This window comes from Podarcis pityusensis, assembly GCF_964106645.2.
Source record: "Podarcis pityusensis genome assembly, chromosome: 2".
In the NCBI taxonomy this organism is placed as follows: domain Eukaryota; kingdom Metazoa; phylum Chordata; class Lepidosauria; order Squamata; family Lacertidae; genus Podarcis; species Podarcis pityusensis.
Window position 1 is genome coordinate 73,084,364 of NC_138029.1, and position 23,671 is coordinate 73,108,034.

The 23,671-nt window shown below is 43.0% G+C and overlaps 3 protein-coding genes and 1 long non-coding RNA gene across 7 annotated transcripts in view; 2 read left to right on the forward strand and 2 right to left on the reverse strand.

The window, feature by feature from the left end:
- The window catches only part of LOC308472026 (uncharacterized protein), a gene marked incomplete at its 5' end in the record, with an annotated part of 286,484 nt that overhangs the window by 86,210 nt on the left and 176,603 nt on the right, over positions 1 to 23,671 (forward strand). The window lies entirely within an intron of this gene.
- On the reverse strand, positions 8,251 to 18,962 carry TUSC2 (tumor suppressor 2, mitochondrial calcium regulator). Its single transcript, XM_080994265.1, has 3 exons — positions 18,678 to 18,962; positions 16,245 to 16,365; positions 8,251 to 11,618 (listed from the first exon to the last, which is right to left on the reverse strand). The coding sequence occupies exons 1-3, from the start codon at positions 18,821 to 18,823 to the stop codon at positions 11,553 to 11,555; spliced, it is 333 nt and encodes a 110-aa protein (XP_080850391.1). The 5' UTR covers positions 18,824 to 18,962; the 3' UTR covers positions 8,251 to 11,552.
- On the forward strand, positions 19,066 to 21,289 carry LOC308470807. Its single transcript, XR_013982661.1, has 3 exons — positions 19,066 to 19,271; positions 19,716 to 19,918; positions 20,574 to 21,289. It is a non-coding gene; the product is annotated as an uncharacterized lncRNA (long non-coding RNA).
- The window catches only part of RASSF1 (Ras association domain family member 1), a 30,014-nt gene continuing 28,300 nt past the window's right edge, over positions 21,958 to 23,671 (reverse strand). For all 3 annotated transcript variants that reach the window (XM_080994257.1, XM_080994259.1, XM_080994258.1), the window contains one exon: positions 21,958 to 23,620. In XM_080994257.1, the coding sequence (XP_080850383.1) occupies positions 23,474 to 23,620 (147 nt within the window). In that variant the 3' untranslated portion in view covers positions 21,958 to 23,473. The remainder of the gene's footprint in view (positions 23,621 to 23,671) is intronic.

Genomic DNA, 23,671 nt, shown 5'->3' on the forward strand with positions numbered 1-23,671 from the left:
TGCAAGTTTAAGTGAAATTGTGTATATTAGGGTTGCCATATTTTAAACAGCTGTCATGGGCTGCCATATGTCCGGATTTTCCTGGACATTTGGCTGATTTCCGCCTGGACACTGCTAGAGACAGCTGTATTCCAGATATGTCTGGGAAATCCTGTACGCATGGCAACCGTAAGGCCTGCAAACACCACAATCACTCTCCCAAACCTCCTTGCTCAAACCTCAACTCTCCACAGGCCTCAAAGGTCAGTGCAAGGGCTCCTGGGATTGTTAGGAGCAGTTTCTGCACCATTATTTCCCGTGTTCATGCTCTTATAGGACCATTTTTGTCCCTTTTCATGTCAGTTCCAGGTTTGCGGTGATGCGTGTGTGCGCAGTCGCACGTGCCTCAAACGCGTGTGAATGTGGAGTTGTTTGCACTGCATTTTCACTCAAACCGATACTTGGGAAAGCATCATACTTCTTCCAAAAGAAAATCTGGTCCTCTGGTTATGTAGCACGTGATTGCTTGACCCATCACAATTATGTAACATTTGCTGCTGAAAATTTTATAAAATTATGCTCACAGAGATAGGCAAAGAATAGTTTAACAATAACAAGTCTATTTGTCTAGAGTGTTCCCCTGAACCACTCCCTCTGTACAACAACTCCATTTACACTTAGGTTCCTGTCATATATCATAATTACAAAACCATGCCATCTATTGTTTGATTTTTGGAAGGAACAACACTGCTCAAGCACATTATTGTACGATTTTGAGAGTGTGTTTTGGTCTCTTTTTATTTTAAGTGTTGCGACTCATTGAAGTCAGAAGGAGCATTCTCCCTCCTCTCTTTCTGTGCCATCAGAGCCTGTTACAACCAGAAGCAGGATTAGAATTAGAAAGCTTTCTCTACTGGGGGTGGGGGTGGCTAGACGCCAAATGAAGACTGACACAATCCAGGTTCCAATTCCCACCCATTCCTCAAACTTAGTAGATGACATAGTGCCAGCTGCTTTTTCCCAGCCTAACCAACGACACACTGTTGTTGCCATGCCCTCAAACACATTGGGGCAAAAAACCGAGATACTGTCCTCCAAGACCATGCTCCCGTGTGAGATCCTTCCCCCCTAATAATAATAATAATAATAATAATAATAATAATAATAATTTAATTATACCCGCCCATCTGGCTGGGTTTCCCCAGTGGCAAGATTGCAGTACCCCAAATGGCTGCTGTGCTCTTGCACGAAAAGAAAACAGGATGTCCTGGTTTTCCCGGGACAGTAGTGTGGTATGTTGCTGGAAGGATAAAATAGGTAGAGGGTGAAACCAGACACGGAGGGGGAAATTTGCAAGCCACCTTCAGCCCCTAATGGAAGAGTGAGATTAAAAATGTAATAAAATAAATACATGGATGGCATGGAGCTCTACCCCGATATGTTTCTGTTGATGGGATTTACTTATATTCAGGATTACTGCATATTTTGTGTCAAAAAAGATTTTTCCTTTAATTCAAATTGGATAGCAGAGTATGTGTACATGCAAACACTGTGCTCAGTTGCTGGAGTAATCTGGAGTTACTGCTTTGCAAGTATATTAATGCAGTGCAGTCCTAATCCTGTGGCCTACAGAGGCCAGAAGATGGGGCTACGAAGCATGTGGGTGGATAGGTCAGCTTAACTTCAAGGAAGCAGAGTAAATGGACTTCTGCTCCCTTTTAACCCTGTCCTAACTACTATCCCTTTAGCTATGATTCCCAAATTATATCTAATGCTGCTACATAATATCTCAGCAGTAAGCGCCCCATACATTATGACAAAACACGGGGCAATCAAATTCTAGGGAACATTGAGAGTGACAAGGGCTGAGAGATGTCATTGGGGCAATAGGTTTCACAGCAATGAATTATTTTTCTGACACGCCCCCCCCCCCCCAGCTTCAGATTTGTCTCCAAGTGACCCTTTCATCAGTGCCATTTATCTGATCCAGTGATGACTCTACACCAGCTGGTCTCAGTTCAGGGCAAACCATCTGCCCTTCTTTGTTACTCTCCAGGCTCAAAATATGACCTTGCACTGCAGAGGCAACATATTTCAGAGCCCAATTAGCCACTTCCTCTGATCTCACAGCATAGCATGTGCCCTTTGGGACTGAATAACCTTTTGTCACCGGGGAAGACCAAAAGTGCATCATCGCTGAAGTGAGGGTTGGGGGATAGGCAGGAAGGGAGAGAAGGGAGGTTTTCACTCTTCAAAGCAGGAGACCTGCCAAATCTTTCCCATCTCTCTAGACCCCAGCTAAGGGGGAGAGATTTTGAAATTTATTTAATGGTTCCTGGAATGCCTTGCCCTTTCACCTTGGCAAGCCCTGCAGTGGCCTTTTAAGTGTTTAAAAGGCCTTGGGGGTAAAGACAGCTACAAACTTCAGGAGTCTAATGCCAATAAGCCTTTGTTTAATTACTGAAGCAAAGAAAGCATTTTGGAATGAGTGTGAAGAATTCCTTCCATATCCAAACTGATATATGTTTATCAGTTATTTATTTATTATTTATGCTGGGCTAATGCCATAACTGTCACAACTAAAAATAAAATCTATTTGACTTTGCATTGTGTCATTATGTCTTAAGGCAACGGTTCCCAATTAGGGGAACCACTAATAGGCGGGTCCTCGGCCCCATTCCGTGCCTCCCTCCCAACTAAATTTTTGCTGTTTTTGCATATTAGGGGCTACCCCACATTTTGTTCTAAAAACTGCTTTGCAGAGGTTTAACCAGAGAGTTATCAACATTTTCAAAAGTAGGGGGCCGGGGCTTAGGTTTTGAAAACAGGGGGTCCTCAGTAATTAGCTAACTGGGAACCACTGTCTTAAGGGAAATGAGCCAAGCAAGTTGCAAGTCAGTGTTTTACCTGAGCTTCTGCCTCTGAAAACCTAGGATGGATAGGACCTATCTAGCCAACCTGTATACAGTATAGGAAAATAATCATATCCCTAGGGCACATAAGAGTGAAAGCACCTTCACTGCCAGGCAGTGCATTGTGGAGAGCTACTTACTGAGGAGATGAACACAATGAATCTGAAATTTTACACACTAAAGGTATCTGTTTGATTCTATAGTTGTAACTGAAATGTACTGGTGCTGACCTGGCTTGGGAAATAGGTTGGTTCGGGCTAAATAGCAACAGGCTTCTACTTACACAGCTACGTGAACATCAAGTATACATAATCTGAAGGAGAGATGAGCATCTTCAAACACTCTGGGGCACATTGGTAGGCACAGATTGAGGAGCACTGGTAGGTGAGGCTCCTTGGTGTGTTTCCTCTGTGTCTGATGGATGCACATCTCCTATTTCTACACCCAAGAGTCCAATCCCCCCACTGTACGTATGAGCTCACACAGCCATGGGGTGAGTTCATTGGAGTCTTCTCTTTCTTTCTCCAAAGACAGAACTTGCTGTGGGTCTAGATCATGATTCCTGGATGCTCAAGAAAAGCACCCAGGCCTCAGAATCTATCTCAGATCTTGCTGTCATGAAGTCCATTTTCTAAAAGCTTCAGACAGAAAAGGTTTGGCAAAGTGGTATGTTTGGGGCCAATATATGTAAGAAAATGCATATAATTCAAACATTATCAGCTACAAGAACACAAAAGGAAGTGTGAATAGAGCTGTCACTTGATTAAAGAAATCTTATTCAAGCAGGAGTTTTAACCCCTCAATTAAATCTGCATATATTTACATGTAAATAGTTCTGAAGAAAGAAGACCCTTTGTTCTTAGATAATGCATTTATATGTCCCAGCAGGCATGTGAAAGGAATTCCTCTTAAAAGTGTTTTGTCACCCATTGACTTGTAAATGGTGCATTAAGTTATATACTTTTAAATAACAACCAGGGTCACCTTTTCAACTGATCAAAATAAATTAAAATAAGAAATTAAGATAAACATTGCATCTCTATAGAGCAGGGATGTCCAACCAGCGATCTACAGGTTGATCGCGGGAAGTCCCTGGTTGATCCTGGAACCCTGATAGCCCCTCCCCCCAAAAGCTCAACAACTCTGGTCAAGCCAATGGGTAGATCACTGCCAGTTTTTTTTATATAATCAGGTAGGTAGCTGTGTTGGTCTGACGCAGTCAAAATATATACAAAAATTGTCCAGTAGCACCTTAGAGATCAACTAAGTTTATTCTTGGTACAGTGGTACCTCAGGTTAAGTACTTAATTCATTCTGGAGGTCTGTTCTTAACCTGAAACTGTTCTTAACCTGAAGCACCACTTTAGCCAATGGGGCCTCCAGCTGCCACTGCGCCGCCGGAGCACGATTTCTGTTCTCATCCTGAAGAAAAGTTCTTAACCCGAGGTAATATTTCTGGGTTAGCGGAGTCTGTAACCTGAAGTGTATGTAACCCAAGGTACCACTGTATAAGCTTTTGTGTGCATGCACACTTCTTCAGATAGTTTTTTTTATAGTGGGAGTAGATTGCAGTCTCTTGGAAATTGGATGTGCCTGCTATAGAGGAAACCTGTGTGGTGCAGTGGCTATTGTGGTGGACTGGGACAGGAGAGACCAGGGTTCAAATCCCCTCTCAGCCATGAAGCTCCCTGGCTTACTTTGGACCAGTCACTGTCTTTCAGCCTAACCTACCTTACAGGGTCGTTGTGAGGATATAATAGGAAGGGGACGGACGGATAATAAATGCCACTTTGAACAGCTTGGAGGAAAGATGAGTCACTAATGTATCAGTAATGGTGCTGATAGAGGAGTGCTGTTAAGCTTACTCATAGTAAATCATAGCAAATGTTTTGAAGTTAGACTGTCCTCTTAAACTGACTTTGCACAAACATTGCTTTCTATATTGTCAAGAAACAAGTGCTGTCTGCTTGAAGAAGAATCCTCTTTAAATGTAAACGCTTGCGCAAAAATATTCAAGTAATGATAATAAAAAGGAGTTCTGACTTTTGTCTTTTTGGCTCACACCAAAATAAGGAACATTTTGCTGGGCTACTGAAACCTAAAGAGGCCTCTGGCTAATGATTAATGACCCAGCAGAATGGAAGCAACCTCAACAAACCAAGTCGAGGTGCCGGGCAAAAAGCTTTCCATCACCACTGCAGTAACTTAGAAGGCACTTCAGTTTTTTTACAAGAGCTCTCTCCTGATCATCACCGCGTTTTGCTCTTGAGAGCCCACAACTTGATTATAGAGCTGCCATGGCCACAGCAGCCAGAAACTGATGGGTTTGGTTAGCAGAAGCTGGTCATATTACACAATTCCAAGGAAACCTCTCAGCAGAGGGTGAAATACCACAGGACACAGCAAAGTTGGAACAAATCGCTCATTGTCTAGGCTAAATGGGGGCCAAGCCACAATCCTCACTCCTTCCCATAACCCAGAAATTAAACTAAAAATCCTAACAGCGGCCAGGGCTGTTTGAAGTGGGAAGGGGACACTCAAAGCAGCTGAAGACTGCCCCCTTATGGGCAGCAGCAGCATTTCAGCATAACACGCTGCCATTTCAAATGTTTAATTTTTCATGCTTGCAGACGCTTTCACAAATCATCTCCCCGAAGGGATTTATTAAAAGCACAGACATCCCATAAGCATGGAAACTGCACACATCCTTGTGCAGTTGATGGGTGACAAATGAATACGCAGCTGCTTTTCTGTATGTACTTGGAATAGGCAAGTGCATTTGCCACACATGATGAACTATATGGAAGATTCGGTTTCCTATACGGAGTTCACATTCCCAGAGGAAGTGTCTCATAAAACAGATTGGAATACTAGCTTGTAAGTGTATCCATCTGTCAGACTGACATGACGAAGATGAACCATAGGAAACAACACATAATACTGGAAGCAGTTCTAAGTTAGCATGCTGCTTACTGTCATAATGTGATACCAAGTCTAAGGAACCCTTACTGGAATAGGTCAGATGCTGCTCTAGGAACCCTAATGATTAAGGTGTGAGATACAATAGAAAGAGAGTTTGGAATTACATTCCTATTTGTCAAGATCCAGGAATATGTGTGGCTTCATTGTGTGAAAGCAACTAGTGGCGGGAATTTACCAAATGAATGGCCAAAGGGCACTCTGGTCCACAGGCTTGCATTTAATGTAGCTTTCAAGTCACAATTTATTACTTCCGGCCTTTCAGAATTTTAGTTAATCATTAGCACTGGCTTGGTTAGTTTCAAGATATCGAACTGCTACCCTCTGGTTCATTTATAGGAGCAGCTTTGACAGACAGATGCTCTATAGGTGTCTCCAGATTTAGCATCTTCTGTGATGTAATCAGTCATAGGAATTAAATAATCCAGCATAAATACTTATCAGTGCAAAAACAAAAGAAGTGGCAGAGTCTACACTGCTGCAGCTTATCTGATACATTACACTTCCTGGCCTGAGAACACAGCAGTTCCAATTACCCACTACCCTCACAGCTAAAAACATGAACATCTGATGAATTGCAGGTCTTAACTTTCATTGTCAATGTTAACTTCTACCCCTATCTCTTAGGCTCTTAGTAGGCACCTAAAATATTTGTGTGTGTATCAAACATCCATTCCTCATAGTTTTAACATGACTCATTATTTTTCTCTTCCCATTTCAAAATCACAATTTCAGAGTACATAGTTGAAACCCTTATTTAAAATTGTTAAGGCCTTTTGTTTAAGTACTGACGAATTTCTATCTAGCTGTATTTCAGCATTTCATGGTTTTCAATTTCAGTATGTCTACAGAGATATTTACTGCCATTTTATGGATGTTATGGGCCCATCATTGATATAATAGTAATTTTTGATTTTCACCATACCTACTCTTATTCGGATTCTAATGGTACAAACTATTGTACACTACCATGCATAAAGTGTTGAATTTGTCCACATAATACAATTCCAAGCAATTACCGGTACCTTCTACAGCAGTAGATTGAAAGACCTTGAAACCAGATAATCTCTTTGAATTCCATCAATAATAAGATTGCCTCCATATTTCAACAGATCATATTGATTATATTGCATATAATATGTGCCTAAGAACTTCCAGAAGGGTATTTGCCTGTTGCAACAGACACAAAGAATCCTGTGGCATCTTAAAGACTAACAAATTTATTGTGACATAAGCTTTTGTAGACTACTAGACTCTAATCTACATACTTGTCACATAACTCTTTTTACTGTATGCCTACCATTACATCCTACAGACAAGTTTGGATCAAACAGACAGATATATCTATGAACTGTTTAGGTTGACAAGTTACTTTATTTTGGGTGGTGGGACTCAATTTTCTGCAAACCACTGAGAGCAACTGCAGACTGCAGCAATCAACAAGTGATAGCCAAGGTTTGTAAATGGACTTCAATTAATCAATGTTTTGGTATAATCAATTGATAATAATTACTTTCTATAGAAAATCATTCCAACTGAGATCAGTAATTAGTTACTCCAAGTCAGGGAAGGAAAATTGTTTGGCCCTCATTTTTAAGCAAACTGACCTAATTTGCACCTCACAAACAAATACACTTATTGGAACATAATAATCCCTTCAGATTTCCCATTTCTCTGGGATACAGTTCTCAACTCAAGAAATGTACTAAAATGTGTAAAAAAAAATATTTAAGAGTAAATACATTCAGAAATGTGTACATTGAGATAAAAACATTTTAAAATGAATTTTTGGAGTTAAAGTCACAGATGTGCAGATTTAGAATGGGTTTATGGGTGAAAAATTGAGACACCAGAAATAAGATCGATTTGTCCATCAGTACTCCAAATGGAATGACTGTAGGTGGACATTTGTATTTGGAATGAGAGTAGCAGCAGCTGCACTTGGCTTTGCAGCCTTATGCAAGGGCAGCACAGTTGTGTAAAGCTTGATAAGGAGATAAGCTTAAATTTGCAGAGATGCTGTAGGAGGACTAAGCTACCGCTGGCTGCTCTATTTACAAACTGAGTTCTAAGCATAACTCAATGGCTTGAACTTAAGCTCCAAAACAGTCAAGAGACAATGTTAGAAAAATCAGTTCATAGTCTGAAATGCATTTAGGCCACAAGCCACAAAACTAACCATTTAAGAATGCTGGTTTTCAGAAAAATAAGGTCAAGCATTAGGCAAGATTAGCAGGGTGCCTTAAGGTAGCTTGCTTAGTAGAGCAGCACAAAGAGAGAAGAGATTTACTTTCATTTAGAATCAAAAGGGCCTACCAGTTCCTTCATTTTAACGGGTGATGATCCACTACCAATTGACAATCAGAAACAGAAAGTAAAGTTCTGGGACTTACAAATAATTTTATTGAAATTTAACAAAATTCAACAAATGCACTTCAAGGCAGAGAAACAAACCATAAATATTTTACACATTTGCCTTCAGGGTTCCTATCCGTATGCTATAGGAGCAGGAAGTGTAGTGCTAGTGGGTTCGGGTCTTCTACACAACCACATATGCACAGAAGAGTAATAAAAAAGGAAATAGAACTTTTTGCTTGTTCCAACAATAGTGATAATATATATATATTTTATTTACACCAACTTTCACATTATCAGCATCCTGTATAAAGCCGTCTTCCCCGAGCCTGACAACAGCTGCCACTCTCAAGAGAAATGGGGCTGCCAGAAAGCACAATGAGAGGGACAGGATCGGTAGGATTATAAAATCCAGGAAGTCTTAACAGCACAGCTACAGTCTCAGTGGGCAAGCCAGCCTTTTAGAGAAATGGATTGAAAGCAGCTGCCGGTAGCTCCAGGGAGTCTGCTACATCTTAGGAGAAATTTCAAGCTAGGCAGAAATGAAGCTTTCTCTGGGTACAGGCTCCATTTAGGTTCCAGTAGGAGGGAGGTCCCCAGCAGGATGGATATAAGCACTAGAAGTGGCGGGGGAAATGAAAGCCAACATTGCACAGTTCTTTTCTGACCACAGGGTATTTGCTTGCTCAAAACCAAGACAGCTAATGAAATAACATAAATTGGGTATTTTAGGAAATTGCAAAGGGTGTCACCACCGAGCCTTTCACTCCCAGTATCTCGACTATCAAGCCCCATGTAATAGAGAAAAATCTCTATGTAACAGAAAACTCTCTAGTGTGAAGATGCAACAAACAACCCTCACATACAGCAAAGTGCTTCTTCTGAACTAGCTGTGGGGCAAAACTTCTAAACGGCAGGCTTGATGCCTGTTGTCAACTATACTGTTCCAAGAATAAGGAAGTCTCCTCCCACTGATTTCAGCCTGCAACTCGTAAAGCACAATAATGCAGAGACAGAGCTTTGCTTTCCAATGAGTGTTGCAAACACACCTCCACCCCTGGGATGCTCTTGTTTTGGTAGTGGACACTCCCTTCCCCAATGAAGGATAAAGATGCCAGCTTCCCATCATTACCCAAATGAGATTCAACCGAAAGATAAGCGACACATGAAGATGGGAGGATGGAAATATGACACGGGGCCAATGCCAACAGTTTATGCTCTTACCCTTTTATGGTTAACTGTATAGTTCTACACCTGTATAGTAATACACAAGTTCTGCATGGAAGAGCAGCTGCAACTCAGGAAGCCACCGTGCACTAAGGAACGATCCTAACGTACAACCCTCGACATACAGTTGAAAGGGTGACAGCGAGGCAAATGTGACCGTCACTGAATAGAGAGCTCAGTCAACATGGCCACTTAAACTCCACCCTGTTTCTAACTTGGTTCGTAGTGCTTAAAAAGGATTCCCATGTAGGTGCAGAGATGACACAAACTTATTGATGCTGCTGGCAGGCACAGCTTTGCACCAGCAAATTTAAACTAAACATTGAGGTAGCAAATGCCTGAAGTGCTCAGAAAGGCAATGACATGCTCCGGGAAGGAAAATATGCTGTGCAATGAACCAACTCTTACAGCTAACTCACCCACAATTCGGTTTTAAAGCTTTATATAAATTCTGAGAGTTGGCAGAAAAGGCAGGCAGGCAGGCATTGCATATGAAACCGTCTTCAAAAGATAAAGAGTGCCTCTGACAGGGTTTTGCCTGTTCAGTTTTCAGCAGCAGGTAGCTCTAAATCTTAGAAGCAAAAACTTGGGAAGGAGAGGCAGGTGTACCACTTCAGCACATATAGCTCCAGTGGTAGTCAAGTCAAGTTTGGGAAGTGGCCCTACAAACCAAACATTTCACATTCATACATTGGGGGAAAGGGTAGAGCCCTCCCAAAACACATAGCCTTCCTTTAAAGTGTGCTGAATTCTCCCATATCAGGCAATACCTGGCCCAATCCAAAGAGTCAAGGAGACTGTCAAAGGAAGATCACAGTACATTATTGTTTTGTTTTGTTTTGTTTTCCTTTGGAGGAAAGGGGCAGGGGAAGCATACAATCAGGTTGGTAAACATTTTGATCAAAGCAACGTAAGTTGCCTTAGTGCCAACAGCAAAACCTAAGGATTAAAAGGACAGTGTTACCTATTTCTGTTTTAATTGAGAGAGAGAGAAAGAGAGAGAAATGTCAGCAGTAAGAATGGAGTGGGGAGGGAAATGGCAATCTGCCTTGCACTCTCCACTTTTTACTCAGAGTAGACCCACTGAAATTAATTACCATGACCAATTCACCATGGTCTATTAATTTTAATGGGAATACTCCCATGTAAAAGCCAGTTGAATACAACCCAGACACAAGATGCAGATTCACAAGAAGGAAGTCTACTTTGGAATGAAACCAAAACCTGTCGACAAACGCCTTCTAAGAGGTGGCCTGTTTGGTCAGGCTCCACAGGAAAACTGCAAGCTCAGATGCTGCTGCTGCTGCTGCCAACAGCCTCTACTGATGTGCCACAGCATAGGAAGAAGTCAGTGGAATTTTCCAAGCAGTGAAGTTGAAAAAGACACTGCCTGCAAAGGAAATAGTGCAACTCACTAGGAAGATATTAGAGAGTGGGGAGCAAGGCTTGCACATCAGTCTGTTTCAATAGGGAACCCTGCCTTGGACAACTCTGTTAGGTACAGCTATGTTATCATCCTCCACCCCTCCAAGTACAGTACAGCATTAGGTTATTCAGTTATGTTACGTTGAGGAAAGGGGTGGAGAAGCACAAGACGCTTACTGCTCACCTTTACTCTCACATACAGCATATAAACAGAAACTTCGTTGTCAGCATTTAAAGAATACTGATGGGGAACTCAGAAAGCAGGCCACCTGGTCAGAAAAAGGTGCAGGTCGGTTCTCCGTGGTCTCAAGACACTTGAAATCTGTTGCCACCTAAGGCTGATAAAGGGATTTTACTCAATTCAGCAAGGGGGATTTTTTTTTTGAGCAGGTCACTAAACAAGGCCAAACATCTCACGTGACACAGGTCCTACCAACACACATTCCTAGCCAATGCTATTCCTGATTATACGATCCCATGATGCCGTCAGTGCCGTAGCCGTTGCCGCCTCATCCTAGCAGACAAGCTTCAAAGCTAACCATGCGTCTGTGCTCTTGATCCATCACTCTGAAGGGAGACGTGGCTGCCTAGCTTGGTTTACGTGAGGTACAGTAAAACTGGGCAAGTAAGGTGCCTTGATAGCACACACTGACAGTTCACACTGCCCTCCATGGCTCAGACCTCACAGATGATAACAGGGAAGTCCACATGTATCCGAGGATGCTCCAGTTTCACTATGCCCTGTAAAGAGAAAGATGCAACAAGGATGAGATAATGCCACTTGGAAATCAGGCTAAAAATGATGTGGAATAAAGGGACATGGTGCCAGTCGAGTTAATACAGTTCCTTGCTTAATGACTTCTGGCCCAAAAGCCATACCAAAGCAACTGGGCTATTTGTGTTAGGTCATGGGTATGAACTCTACCTAGAAACTAGACAGGAACAAATTGAGATAAAGGATCAGAAAACTGCATGAGCTGGAAATGTACGGCCAGTTACGTCAATACCTCAAGGACTGTCTCCCTCCATATGAACTGACCTGGACCCTGCAATCACCACCTGAGGTTTTCTTTGTGTGCTCCCTCCACAAGGGGCTCAGAGGGCAGCAACATGAGAATGCAGCCTTTTCTGCAGTGGCTCCCATTTTTTGAATGCTCTCCCTGGGAAGGTTCGCCTGGCACCTTCAATACATATCTTCAGTTGCCAGGCAAAAACATTTCTCTTTAAGCAGGCCTTTGGCCAATTAAACATTCTAAGGCCTTTTAAATGTGTTTGTGAGAAGGAAGTTAATGTTTTTTGCTTTATTAGGTATTTATGTTCAACTCTTGCCCACCATGCCATTTTCCAACGGAACCTCCTTTCCACTGCAAAGTTATTAGGTCCCTATATAGGTTTTGTCCTGTAGGTTAAACAGCAGCTAGGGAGGGGGGAAGAGGAGAGATTTGAACAGAAAAGCATTCAGGGGAGATTTTTTTAATAATCCCCCCTTCTCAGAATCATGGCATTTACTCAATTTAACCTGCCACCAATCATCTTTCATGCTGCCTTCTACTTTGGCCTTCAGTAATTCAGATGTTTTCCATTCTTGCTGAATGCTAATGGAATGGAGAAAGTTGCCAAGCTTCCAATGGACTAGAAAGTAAACTCATCTGATTAAAGCAAGGTTAATAAGTGAGTTTATATGAATTTGGCCAAGTGAAAAACCTTGGGTAATCACATCTTGGATCAACAAATGGAGATACTAACAAGCTTCATATATCTGCCTTGTCCCTCCATATGCACAAGCAGACAAACAAGCCAAGAAGCTGCAGTAAACCATAGCTTACAGATAGGTCAGGAGATGAAGGTTTAAAGTTGGCTTCATTGGAAACCATTAATCAACATTTCCCAGTTTGGACATTTAACAGGAAGCTATGTTTGCCTCCTTGTGTGAAGAAGGAACAAAGCAGATATGTGCAATGCTCATTCATACTTAATTTATTAAGTCAAGATGTGGTAATCTAGGACACGTTGGCTGCATTCAGATTCTTCCAACAATAAATTGATTGGAAGGTATGCTACCTCCAAGTACTGCCTCATAAAACTAACTGGTCATGCATTAGTGGTATTTGACAAACTTGGTCCAGCACTTCTCAAGAGAATTATACGCCACAAGCAATATTGAGAGCCACAGCGCAGAAGTGAAAATATTTCATCACTACTTTTACTTGAAAAATGGCAAATGCAAGATGTTATGGAAGCCTCTAGAAGTCCATAATATAATAGCATTAGCAAAGAAACCCCCCCCCCATGATGCTTATAGAAACAGTAGCCACAGGAAGGTTTTTATAGTTAATGGCTATAAATAGCACCAGATAACCAGACTTGTATTCTCAATTGAACTATATGCATACCCAACAACTTTCCCTGGTGTGCTAGCTACAAGACAGAATCCAGCTGGTCAATGGGTCCACAATCAGGACGGACAGAAGAGTAACCTTTTGTCAAGGCAAAATCAAACCCAGGTTATGACAGCCATAACTGACCCTCCACACTTTCCATGCTTAGGTACATCTACAGTGAAGATTTTACACTTACTTCTATACAAACAGTTACCTTTTCCCTTATCTTCAGGATTGTAGTGCTCAACAAAAGGTGTCAGAAGCTCTTGAGATAGGCACAGAATCATAGAACTGAAGAGTTGGAAGGGACCCCGAGGGTCATCTAGTCCAACCCCCTGCAATGCAGGAATCTCAACTAAAGCATCCAAGACAGATGACCATCCAATTTCTGCTTAAAAACCTCCAAGGAAGCAGTGTCCACATACAGGACAGACAACAGAAGAACAAGCCTTCTTTATCCTTCTCTTCTCAAGTGCTGGATCATCATTAAGAGTTTCATTCAAGTGAGCCCAGAACCAACAGAACTTTACACATCATGTTTCCAGCATGATATTCTACCATATACCAACCAGTGGCATCTACAATTTTACCAAGTCATCACAAGCCATATTACTTTCTGACTAAAATTTGAGGCAGCACTGCCTTGCCTTCTCTGTAATGATAGGGAACCTTGTGACTCCCAAGAATCTGAATTTTTGTTGTTGATGCAAAACACTGTCCATTACAACTGCAGCTTTCTTATCCACTAGTAGCTGTTATTTTCTCCTCTGCTCATTTACACAGCTATAGTCACCAGTATTTTGCACTGATTTTAACCAGAAGCAGTTCCACAAGCCTCCCAACACATCAGTTCATGTTCAGTAAGGCTTGCTTTTTTAGCCTCCTCTCATTCTCACGGTAAACTGATCAGGCAAACTCTACCCATGATTTCAGCAGGGGCTGAGACTCAATGAGCTACTATAGCCATACCCAATGAAATGTTTGATTTTTCCTCTTCCAACAGCAGATACTCCCTCAAGCCATTTGAAACACATATTCAAACTTTTGGGACTAATGATATAGTCCCATACAGTTCCATGGATCTAGGCCATGTGTATTTACTACTATGAAGGGATCTTACAAGAACAACATTCGTACCTAACAGCAATATTAATATCTATTTGGGCCGCCTACACAGGTGTGGATGTACAGTAATTCCTCCTAAGAATTAGTGCCCCAAGGTTGTGGAACCGCTTCCCTAAGGAAGCATGGAGCTGCTCTCTCTTCTCCTAAATCCAGACAGGGTACAAATTTCACCTACGTTGCAAATCATATGCCTGCTAATTTATGCCATGATATGTAATCTTATTATTAAAAACCCGGATTGCTTTGTCTTAAATTACTTTGGTTCAATGTGACTAATGTATTTGATCTAAGCTGACATGAGGTTGCAAAACAGCAGGATAAAATTATTTCAAACAATAATGAAATATTTATTATGCTCCCATCATTCATTACGAAATCCTCAATAACCCAATATAGAATGTTATGAAAGTGCTCATATTTACTACAATCCAGTTCCAGAAATGAGGCATCTGGGTCTTTTATCACTAGCTCAAAAGACAGAAATTCAAAGTGGCTGATGTTCTTTCAAGAATGTGACAGTTGCTGCATACAGGAACTTGAACAAGCATTTTAAAATTAGGTTGTTTTGTCACCATTAAAAAAAAATCCCAGGGAAGGTTGACAAAGACTTCTAGAACTGCATCTGTAGTGATTTCAAGATGGCCAATACAGACACAACCATTGTTGCTGGACACGATGAAGGCTGGTACTGGTGTCCCCACAAACAATCAAATCCAGTATTTCAGAAGACAATATAGCGGTACCTTGGGTTAAGAACTTAATTCATTCTGGAGGTCCGTTCTCAACCTGAAACTATTCTTTAACCTGAGGTACCACTTTAGCTAATGGGGCCTCCCGCTGCCGCTGTGCAATTTCTGTTCTCATCCTGAAGCAAAGTTCTTAACCCGAGGTACTATTTCTGGGTTAGCGGAGTCTGTAACCTGAAGCATCTGTAACCCGAGGTACTACTGTACTATAAAGCTGGCATTGGCCACACTGGCAGGGGCTGATGGGAGTTGGAGTCCAACATCTGGAGGGCCTAAAGCCCCCCCCTCCACCCCTGCTGTAGACTAATGCAGTGGTACCTCGGGCTAAGACCTTAATTCGTTCTGGAGGTCCGTTCTTAACCTGAAGCACCACTTTAGCTAATGGGACCTCCTGCTGCTGCCGCGCTGCCAGAGCACAATTTCTGTTCTCATCCTGAAGCAAAGTTCTTAACCCAAGGTACTATTTCTGGGTTAGCGGAGTCTGTAACCTGAAGCGTCTGTAACCCGAGGTACTACTGTACAGTGGTGCCCCGCAAGACGAATGCCTCGCAAGACGGAAAACCCGCTAGACAAAAGGGTTTTCCGTTTTTGAGTTGCTTCGCAGGACGAATTTCCCTATGGGCTTGCTTCGCAAGACAAAAATGTCTTGCGAGTCTTGAGATTTTTTTTCCGCCCCCCCCCCTTTTTCTAAGCCGCTAATAGCCTTTTAGCAGCTAAGCCGCTGAGCCGCTAAACCGCTAATAGCGCTAATCTGCTAATAGGGTTGCTTCGCAAGACGAAAAAACCGCTAGACGAAGACACTCGCAGAACGGATTAATTTCGTCTTGCGAGGCACCACTGTACTATAAAGCTGGCAATGTAGAAAACCACTTCTATGAAAATTCAAAGGAATCACATGGGAATGACCAACGTGTGGACCTCCAGATTTCTACGGCTCCCATCATGCTTGACCAGTGGTTACACTGGCTGGGGTTGATGGGAATCCAGAAATAGCTGGAAGACAGCAGGTTAGCTACCCTTGGTATAAACTCAGAGACTCTCTTGTTGCTCAGTATCCTCAAGTGTTAGCTTGAAACCACTTTGCAACAGCTCCCTTTTACTTCTGATTGTGTTACCTGAGGTATCAGGTTCTTGTGGATTCTTTTCAGCTTGGCACGCTTTCTCCCATTTTTGGTGACTATTGTCTCCTCATAAAACTCATGGGCAAGGTCACCATCCTCATCGTAATACATAGAGCTGCGAAAAAATGAAAAACATTTAGAAAAAGCTTCAGACAGAAGAAGCAAAAGCAGCTGCTTTTCAAATCTGCGACTAAGAGCTAGTAGCAAGCCAGCTAGCTGGCAGCTGTTGCTGCCACCCATTTGCTAGCTCCTCATTCCTTGCACTACAGTAAGGAGAAGGTTAATTGTTAGGGGAAATTCTGCACGGCGGTTGCCTAAAATGAGCAGAAACCATACTACTACTAATCAACCTACTCTCCCAACCAGTATTACCAAAGGTCGCCCACCCTTGCACTAATAGTTTACACAGAACAAATTAACTTTTCCACAAAACTCATAGTAAATGTTGTCCCATCAAACAGATGGCGATTCTTGAGATCATATTCCATCCCAGTAATAACATAAAAAGCCGTGTTCTATCAAGTCGGACCATCTAGCTCAATATTATCTACAATGACGGGCATCAACTTTCCAAGGCTTCTGGTAGAGATCTTTCCCAGCCCTACTTGGAGATCTTAGGAATTGACTCTGGGTCCTTCTGTATGCAAAACAGATGCTCTAACACAGTAACATTTCAAAGTATGTGCAGACACATATTGAAGACTACCTTACAAACCTGACTAATTTTTGCCAAGAGTAAAAAGAAAAACACTTGGTGGAACTATTGAAGTGACAAGATGTCAGATTCTCCTCAGGGAGAGAGCATTTGATTTAAAACAAGTTTATAGCATGGCAAAACCAAAGCGTAGAAAAGTGTCATGGTTGTACTTAAGCCGAATGGGCATGTAACTAGAATTAATCATAATTAATCATAATGATTGATTTCTTAACATATTTATTGGAGGTAAGATGCTGACAGGATTGGATAATCACTCCTGCTACATAAATGCCAACAGCTCCCGACCAACAACAGAATGTTTAAAACGGTATTTCTGCCACTTTTAAACAACTGCCCAAAGCTTATGAAACTGGAATTCTGTCACGTCTAAATTTAAACATTCCTCACTAACATACTCAACTGCTTCAGCAAAGCAGTGTTCAGAATTCAGTAACTTCTTTTCTTTGCTATGTTGCCACATTCATAGCAGACTATATGAAAATCCACAGGAATTCTCAGGATACATGGGGGGGGGATGAGAAAAGAGAAAATAGCAAGAATGTGCAACTCAAAATGAAAATGACACCTTTGCTTCCATGATATAGAAATTTTGCAGCCAGTCTGCCAACAAAGGCATTTGATTCAACATCTGGCCAGTTGCCTAGCTAGAATGGAAATACAGATGCCAGTCATTACTTTGGAAGAAGGCAGGTATTCTGGCACAGCTGAAAATTTACTAATTTAAGAGCTGGCAAGGGAACAATAGTGCAAAAGGACCTAATGGAGGCACTATTTCCCAGCCACTAGAATGCGCTTGTCACATTTCTTGCTATGCTAGTGACTTTACAAGCTCGGAATAAATCTAGGCTTATCCCCACAAACTCGTCCAAAAAACTTTCTAAATTTCTCAAAAAACACCTAGGTGGTTTTACAGAATGGTCTGTTGTTGCCAAATACGTCAGGCTGCAATTCAACATCTACATAAAAACAGTATCAGCTGAGCTTTGGAGCAAAGAGGTGCTATAAACCAAATGTCAGGCAACAAGGAAAACAGAGCGTTAGACAGTCTTATCTAAATCCAGGAGGCATGCACAAGGAGATACTATTACCTGGAAGCCAATATTCAGTAGCTGAACATTGCCCCTACCTCTATGAAACCTCTTTGCACCATGATGGCGCGCAGAAAACAAAATCTCGCCCTTTGCCCGGCAAACTCTTCGGGCACCACAACCTTAGAGAGACCAGCAGAAGGCCGGCAGAGCCCTTTAACTACCGAACTTGCAACATGCGCCCACGAGGCTCTCTGCAAGGGGGAGGGAGAGAGCGAGGAGGAAGACACCGGCTCCGCTGCGGGTGGGGGGGGGGGAGCTGCAAGCGGCACATGAACTTGTGTTGGGGACCCATGGGCGCAAGGGAGGCTTCAGAAAGCGGCCCCAGAAGCGCCAGGCGGAGCCTCTCCCACGGGAAAGGAAAGCCCGCTTCCCCTGGCATAAGGTCAGCGCCGCATCTCCGTCCACTGGATGAGGCGGACGCAAGGGGAAGGAAGCAGCCTGGCCAGTCCCTGCGTCGCACCGGGGTCAGGGGTTAGGAAAGCGGACGAGCACCGGGGGGGGGGGGGGAGGCTTGAGATGGAGCCCTGCCGCCGCCTCTGCAAGGTCTACGGGCCGGTCAGGGCGACCTCGCTTTCCCGCGGCTCCCTCGGCGGCAGCAGCAGTCGGCTTTGCTCTTACCCGCGGCGGGTGAAGACGAAGGGGGTGGCCGAGCAGAGTCCCCGCGCCCGGGCCAGAGCCTGGTCTCCGCCCGGCCCCTCGGAGCCGCCCGGCCCACCCGAGCCGAAGGGCCAGAGGCCCCGGGACTTGGAGCCGCTGGCGCCCATGGCTCAGAGCGGCCGCATGGCCGGGAAAGGGGAGCGGAGGGAGGGAGAGGAGCCTGCCGGTGCCTCCGGGGAGGCTGCTGGCAACGGCACCTTCCCCGCACCGGAAAGCTCCGCCCCTCTCCCGGCTACGCAACTTCCAGGTCCGCCGCCTCCGGAAGTCCGCTTCCAAAAGAAGGTCGAAAGCGCCGCTCTGTAGCGGGGCTGCGGCGTGACGCAACTTCCGCTCCCCTGTGGAGGTGAGAGCGGGCTGCCTGTATAGGCGAGAGTGGGTGGGGGAAGCAGGATCCATGTTCTCAATAGAGGACGATTGAGACCGACAGCTATTATATTCCATCAGAATCCAGCGCTCAAAACTACACTTCCGACACACCTCTAAGCAAGTGGCAATAGGATGACTGGCCTCCATTAATGCAAATGCTGCTACAAGCAGACTGATGCAAGTAGCGAGGTCAGTATGTGAACTGGTTTCCAAACAAATTACCTTTCTGGTAAAAATAAACTGTCATTCAAGAAATTCAGATTACCTATATTAAATTATTTTAACAAAGAAATACCCAAATTTGCAGTCCTACTTATTTGTAGCTTTAATGGCCTCATTGGTACACTTCCAATTTCTGTTACATTTTTATATATGTTTTTATGCTGCAATGCTGAAAAACCTACCTCAAGTCAACGGGACGTATTCCCAACAAACATGTTAATGAACAGGTGCAGTGTGATGCAGCGTTTGGGGAAAGGTGAACCAAAAAATGACTTAAAAGTTCATAGCAATTGCATATCCAAGCCAATTTCTATTTCCAGAACAATATAAACTGCACCCATGAAAATATATTTAAGGCTGAGACGTAAAGAAAATTATCAGCGGTCTTCCTCTCTCTCTCTCTCTCCTCAGTTATTAGGGCTGCACTGAAAATCCACCTCTTTTGATCTTCAGGCCAAAAGTATACAGTGATACCTTGGGTTAAGAACTTAATTTGTTCTGGAGGTCCGTTCTTAACCTGAAACTGTTCTTAACCTGAAGCACCACTTTAGCTAATGGGGCCTCCTGCTGCTGCACGATTTGTTCTCATCCTGAAGCAAAGTTCTTAACCTGAGGTAATATTTCTGGGTTAGCGGAGTCTGTAACCTGAATCGTATGTAGCCCGAGGTACCACTGTATTTCAGAGGCAGAATGTATCCCTCGTACCCTAAGTTATGCAAACATTCCTATTCACCGGCATTTTTTCCTCGATCTTTTACATCTCCCCCTCTTACACTGGGTTGTCAGCTTGATAATATGAACCATCAACCTGAAATGGGAACCACATAATGAACTGGATGTCATTTTGGAAGCAGTAATGCTTTTGAATACCAACCAGCAGCTGGAAACCACAGGAGTCGGGGAAGTACTCTTGAGCACAAATCCTGCTTGTGGGTTTCTCACTGCAATCTGGTTGGCCACTGTCAGAAGATGCTGGACTAGATGGGCCATTGGCCTCATCCAGCAGGCTCCTATGACGTTCATAAGACACTATGTAGCCTGATTTGGCTATGACATCACTAGTAAGGACAAACAAATCCAGTTCAGAATTGTTCTTGAACTGGGTAACTCTTTTAAGTCCTTTTACAACATACATTTTCCTGTTGTTGAAAACGGAGATGTATTGAAGTGTTTTGTGAGAATCACATGCAAAAGGGCAAAAGGACCCATGCTTTGGCTATAAAAATCTAGTTCACAAGTTATTGGACTGAAAAATAATTTTGCCAGCAGGATGGCGCCCAACCCGCAAGCTTGACAAACAGCAATCCATTAAGTACAGAGGAACTGTATGGCCACAATTTGACAAGGACTGAGGACTTTGCAGCACTGAGGTATGGATGACACTGTCTCTGGTCCTTAGGGAGTCTCTATGATATTCTGGGATTTATGTGCAGTCTGCTGTGCCTTCAGTGGCCACACCGGATTTTTGTTTTGCAGATGATATTTGTTAAGTACAGTACACTATCCTGCCTAGGCCTGAACTGCAAGGTATGAAAAAGAAAGTTTTGTTGTTTTTTTGAATGTGCCTTTTTATATTTTATCTTATTGTACCTTTGGCTATGAAGTGTTTATAAATCTGCAAAATGAAATAAATAATATGAAATGGCTTGTGGATCCCAATGTACCTGACAACATTATTGGAAGCAGGCACCAAGGCAGTTGTGGGAGATATAAAAGGCTTATTAACCAATAAATACATGGATTTACAGAACTGCATCAACATCTTCTGCATGTGATGTCCTGTGGGGTCTTGAGGGCTCAACAACTCTGTTCTAAGGAAGGCATTCTGTTTAGGGGTCACCAATCTGCTTCAATTCCAGAGCCAATAGTCACCTTAATACAAACTAGAGATGCGGGTGGTGCTGTGGTCTAAACCACTGAGCCTAGGGCTTGCCGATCAGGTGGTCAGCGGTTCGAATCCCCGCGACGGGGTGAGCTCCTGTTGCTCGGTCCCAGCTCCTGTCAACCTAGCAGTTTGAAAGCACGTCAAAATGCAAGCAGATAAATAGGTATCCCTCCGGCAGGAAGGTAAAGGGCATTTCTGTGCGTTGCTCTGGTTTCACCAGAAGCGGCTTACTCATGCTGGCCACATGACCTGGAAAAACTGTCTGTGGACAAACATCGGCTCCCTTGGCCAGTAAAGCAAGATGAGCGCCGCAACCCCAAGAGTCGATCGTGACTGAACTTAACTGTCAGGGGTCCTTTACCTTTTAATACAAACTGCTTCTTGCTTTGAAATATAGTTTGGGTATCAGAAGGGGCAATCAGCAACAGAAAATGTTTTGAAAAATAAGGGTTGCATTTTAGAATTCTCTCATTGGCATCTACACCAAACTGAAACCATCCTAGGATGTTGTAATTCAAAGCTGTGGTGGACCCTGATTTGACCCTAATCTATCATATATCTACATTTTGATTTCATACCAACTGTTGGATGTCCTTGTTGAAATCTGAGAGGTGGGTGGCAAAGGGCCAGAGTTAGGAGCACAGAACAGGAGTACAGTCTTAATGGGAGAACTGCATTTTTCACTTATAGTTCTCTAGTTTATCGACTGTGGAATGACCTTATTGTCCCAACATAGTAGTAGTTCTCAAACACATATTACACCACGCATTTCTCACCCCTGAATCTTTTATTGAATTGTATACAAGCAGTGTCATTCATAACTTGAGCCCCCAAGGTTTTTAATCCATTGGATTCTCAAGACAGATAACAAGACAGTCCTGATTTGAAAAACTACTCTCCAGAAGGGTCAGCCAAGACTAGGAGGTCCATTTTCCTTTGGATACCTGGTCTGGAGAGTGTTTCAGAGTGTTTCGGACTTTAAAAAGAACAAAACACTTATTGCAGTACAAATACCCCCTCCACCAATGAAATTCTACTACTACACAGAGAAGGTTTTATTTCCTGCCAGGTCGTGCCCAAGTCAAGGTTGCCTTTCAAGACACACACCAATGCCTCTCATGCATGTCTATGAGAGATTGCAACATATAAAGGAGGGTGGCCAAAGCTATGGTTGCCTTCAGCAGAAGAGAAACCTGAATCCTGATGATGTTACATCCCTGGTTTTCAGATTTTTAATAACTAGAGACTAATAAATTCTGTCTGGGCAATAAAAAGTGTCTCTCTGTTCCTTCTTCCATGGGTTATTTGGGGGTCCTTGATCACTGCTCTTACCATACTATTCTATATTATATTGTTTTTTATAGTCCTTTTTTCTGCGGAATCAACCATAGTCCAAATATCATTTCTAGATACTATTTGTATTGCAATTATGGTGCATTTTGGTCTGCATATCCTTTCCTATGTATCAGAAAAATAATCAGGAACTCTACCTTTTCTTTGGGTTCTGCTAATCAGAGTTTCCTTTGGCATTTTTTTATTCTGGTTCAATTACTCTTGGATCCCATTCAGATCCATCTGAGATGGGAGTCAACAGACATTTTCGTCATTGTTTTGTATGACCATAGTCTGAGCAAAGTCTATATAGGCAGGTAGTTCCATTCTGCTAGCAGTCTTACTGTTATATGAATCAGTATCAATCTTGACAAATAAAGACATGATTGAACATATCAGATCAATCCATGGGCCTTCAAAGTTTGATTCTGATAGAAATACAAAAATGGTATTGTGAAGGAAGGTGCTTGCTAAGGCCACCCTCCCTTCTTGGGAATACATCAGAATTTGAGGCCACTTTGATTTATTTTGCTTATGTTAAATCTCAAGTGATCTTTACACCAAGCCCACATAAACCTCATTTGGACACACTGTAGGTATAAAAGTGGCATTAGCATCCTGGCACTTTGAAAGTAGCTGCTGTAGTAAGGCTACTCAAATTCTCATCTTCAAACACATCCCACAGGCACTTCCTTACTTCCCCAACTGATCCCATTGCATCATGCATGCAACATCTCTATTAACCACTCACTCCATGGAGAGCACACACACATGCACCAGTCACGGGCTCACAAACCCCTGTTGTCCCTTTCCCACCCTACGCCCCTCCAGAGATACATTCAACCCACACAATCGCAGGATCGCTTCACTCGTAGTCTTCTTGGCTTCACCACTTCTCTGCATCTGGCATCTTATATTTACTGGAGTGCTGGGTCTGGGATGGAGCACCTCGTCAACCTGGTGTGCGGGTGGCCAGAGCCTCTTGCATCTTTTGGCGGCAATGGGAATATTTCTGCAGGATCTGTCGAATATGCTCTTCCTCTTCACGCTGCAAGATACGCAGGAAGTTCTGTAGCTCAGGCATACTAAAGGCATCCCACTGCAGAAAAATGTGAAAAAGCAAGTAGTGACCACAGTGCTGATGGCACTT